Source organism: Coffea eugenioides, chromosome 10, assembly GCF_003713205.1.
Source record: "Coffea eugenioides isolate CCC68of chromosome 10, Ceug_1.0, whole genome shotgun sequence".
NCBI lineage: Eukaryota > Viridiplantae > Streptophyta > Magnoliopsida > Gentianales > Rubiaceae > Coffea > Coffea eugenioides.
Genome location: NC_040044.1, coordinates 28,608,406 through 28,612,192, shown reverse-complemented (window position 1 = coordinate 28,612,192; position 3,787 = coordinate 28,608,406). Strand labels below are relative to the sequence as shown.

General features: G+C 33.0%; 1 protein-coding gene across 1 annotated transcript in view; it reads right to left on the bottom strand.

Moving 5' to 3' along the window:
- LOC113750616 (auxin transporter-like protein 3) overlaps positions 1-3,016 on the bottom strand; it is a 28,640-nt gene extending 25,624 nt beyond the window's left edge. Inside the window, exons 1-6 of the mRNA XM_027294574.1 lie at positions 2,723-3,016; positions 2,431-2,616; positions 2,134-2,246; positions 1,870-2,053; positions 1,608-1,705; positions 477-684 (exon numbers count right to left, since the gene is read on the bottom strand). Coding sequence (XP_027150375.1) covers positions 477-684; positions 1,608-1,705; positions 1,870-2,053; positions 2,134-2,246; positions 2,431-2,616; positions 2,723-2,881 — 948 coding nt within the window. The 5' untranslated portion in view covers positions 2,882-3,016. The remainder of the gene's footprint in view (positions 1-476; positions 685-1,607; positions 1,706-1,869; positions 2,054-2,133; positions 2,247-2,430; positions 2,617-2,722) is intronic.
- Positions 3,017-3,787: the final 771 nt, after the last annotated feature.

The following is a 3,787-nucleotide window of genomic DNA, read 5'->3' as shown; positions in this document are numbered from 1 at the left end:
ACAAGTTGTTTATTCTACTGTTCATTGCATTAGTGGAGTGATCTTGTTGTTCCCATAGTGTTCGTTATTGAGGATGTTCAGAGAGCATAATGGAAATTTAAAGAAAAAAAAATTGCCCACAAGAATATTGTAGGAGGCAAGGGAAAGGAACAAGGGGAAAAAAGAAAATGATTTGATAAATGATAATTAACAAGGAAGAGAAATTAAAAGCACAATAATCATACAAATTGGAGGGGCATTTTTTACTCACAAGGGGGTTGAGTGACGTAAAAGAAATTCGGTGGCAAATTGATATTGGATTGAAATGCAAGGCTGTTTAATGCAATGGATTGAAGAAAACAAAATTATGTATATTTGAATCCCAAATTCAATAATTAGGTAGCTTTTCTAACTAGATAAATATAGTTCTTGGGATAAATTTTTTTTAAAAGTATGATATCTAGGAGAAAATTTAGATAGATCAGTGAGACACGAACCTGATGAATGAGCATGAGCACAACTGCAGTGTCTCTGAACCCAGTTCTAGGAAGCAAAGACAGGGCATTGGAATGGTTAAGAAGCATGTCTCCAAAAGCCCAATACACAGCACTTGCTGATGGTAATGTCAAGGTTAGAACATATATTGTTGCCCCCAAATATATAAGCTTGAACTTCTGTGGCTTCCACATTGCATGCATTATCTCTCTGAAAAAAAAAGAAAAAATTAAAAAGCATTTGAATAATAGATACTTCTCATTAAGTAATAAAAATTAAAAAAAAAGGAAAAAGAAAAGAAAGATTCATATCATTTGTTATTTATTTGTTTACATTCCTGAGAAATTTTAACAGATTGGTATAATCAACTGCTGTTGAAAGAAAAATTCTCTGGTTCTTCAATCATCTTATTGCTATTTGTATGTTCATTTTCAACAAATTGAGTATACTTACCCCTTTTTATCTTTTCTATTTATTAGGATGAAGTATAGTGGTCTGGCAAATATTGTCCTCTAGACATCAAAATTGCAATTTGGATACCTAATTTTAAACAAATATTATTTTGCTTGCATCATAAATACATTTCCAATCACTTTTTTATATTTCCAACCTTTTTTTATCTTACATGCAACACATCACAAAAGTATTATAACATTATTTTAAATAATTTTTTTTAAAATAATCTCCTATCCAAACGATCTCCTCAAATTGCTCCAAGGCCAACTTCATAGTTAGAAGCATATTGTAACCAACATTATGCTGCATGACCTTACATCTATGGGAGGTATTATAATATAAGAAACCAGACAAGGATGGTGGTCTTTGTAGTTATTACAAATCTTAAAGGTGTTTAGAGCAATTTACACAATTTATTCTTGCAATATTGCAAAAAAGGATGAAACATAAAGTTCAGATCATCACGAGTGAATAAATTATTTCTTTAGAAGATAAAAAGGAGCTGGCACCAGTATTTCATGAAGCATGTCCCCATTCCTGAAAAGGGTTTCTAGCAATTATATGTCTACTAGCTACATCTATAGTCAGATCATGCTACAAATTGCTGCAAATACAGTTTGTGTATGCAAACAAAATTCATATTTCATATATCAGCATGCCAAAAAAAAAAAACTCACACTGTTACAGCATGGCCCCCAAAGGTGTAAAGAATGTTTGTCGCTCCAGTAAAGTAGAGAACCATTTTGGTTGGCCCTGAATGCTTCACTCCTTCAACCTGGACATGCCAAAACTAATTAATTTTTTAGTCACAATTTTATGACTAATCAATCTTGACATTAGGCCGCCACATGGTAAAAGTGATCAAGCCAAAATTAAACTTTAGTTCTTGTTTTTTTTTTATTTATTAACCTGAATTAGATTTTAAGACAATATCTATACCTGTCCATGGATAAAAGAAGCAATGGTGAGATACCATGCTGTGTAAGTTGTCATGAGAAGGCCTAAAAATGACCAAATTCTGTAGTTGTGGAATGAAGGAATGAACACTGTTGTGGCACAACAGGCTCCAAAGATGTAGGTCCAAGTTCTTTTGTCAAGATTATCATTGATGTAGTAGATATTGCTGAAATTTTGATAAGAAAATTGATCAGATGTGCAGAATATTCATTAATCAGGGAAATTAGTATAGCAAATAATTGTTACCTGGCACAAGCAATTAGCTGGATTACAGATCCAAATAGTAGAAATGTGCAATTGAAAAATAGGCCAATATTTCTCCAGTGCTTTCCCAGTAGACCATCAAGAACTTCAAACCACTGCACTTGTTACAGTTAGTTTAGTTAACGAATACTGCAAAAGTTATGAAATCATGCAAGACAGAACAATGAATGGTTTATTTGTTGATGCCATTCTTTCCTAACTAAGGATCAAATTTTCCAAAACTCATTGTGAGAATCCAGATTTTCATGACCGACCAAAAGCAGCAGACTATTGAAATACCTGGATTACATGGTTTCGAAAATCGACTTTTTCCCTCTCTTTTCTAGTCCTATACTCAATGTATAGAACACAAATGAGATAAGCAGTCCAGCTTCCCATCAAGCCATAGAAAAGCTGGAATATAATCCCAGATAACATTCCCAGTTGGGAAAATGAGTATGGCAGAGTAAGCAGCACTTGTGCAACCTATAAAAGAAACAAGAACTTGTTGTCAGCAAGTTAATCAACCTACATTTCTGGATAAACAAAACTGTTGAGGAGAGTAAAATGAATAATTTGGTCAAAAAAATGCCTGGTTAGAAGAACAGCTGAACCATGCATCATAGACAGAACCACCATGCCAAAGCAGCTTGGAAAATTTGCTCTTAGCAGAGCTAGAATTGCCCTGTTCATCCCTTTCCATTTCTACATAATTCCCTGCAATTACAGTTTCAACCTTCTCTGAAGCCATTGTTGTGGACAGGGAAGTTGTGTAAGCAGCCCAAAGTAGTAGCAAATTGCTTTATATAAATAGGCAAAGCGAGAACTGAGGACTGAGGAGGTGTAAGAGATGCTGCTTTTTCTTTTTCTTTCTTCTTCTTCTTCTTCTTATTTTTTTTCCTTTCTTCTTCTTTTTTAAATTCCTTTTGAGATGAGGATTCTTTATGGTTTGTTGAGCAATGATTGATTTACCCGTGAGGGACCTAATGGCTAATTGGGTCAAGTTTGAATGTCCTATTAGTATTAGGTCAGTCTTTGAATGCCTAATGTACCAATTCAAGGTCAAGAATATGTATACTAGATATAGATATTTAATATTTTTAGTATATTTTTAGTTTTAGTTCCTTGGAAAACAGAAATAAAAGAAAAAAGGTTACACTCCATTTGGTTGGGTGTTTTTTTTTTTTTTTAAGAGATGCTGAAGTTTTTTTTATTTTTAAAATTTTTTTGGGTATTTTCAGATTTTTTTAGTGTGTTGTTACTGTAAATGTGTTCTTAAAGTCACATTTTCTTGAAAAACAACCCAACCAAATTGACCTTATTCTGACAGCACTTAGTCAAACTTCACTTTTTAACTTCTCACAATTATAGTCAAAATCTTTTGAAATTCTCATTAGATGTTAAGATGTTTGGTAAAACTGTTATTTAGAGCCGATTAGTCACAGCATGGACAGTTACAAGATTCCAATCCCATCTGAGTCAAAATCCAGTCTAATCCAAATGGGAGCCATTTGGCTTAAATTTTTAGAAAATTTCCCAAAAAGGTTCTTTTATTTACTATGTATACACTTAATTAAAGGAAAAAAAGAAGAAGAAGGATCCAAACTGAGCAAAAACCGGTTGCTCAAAAATTTTCCATTTGTTTAAAGGTCTTGAA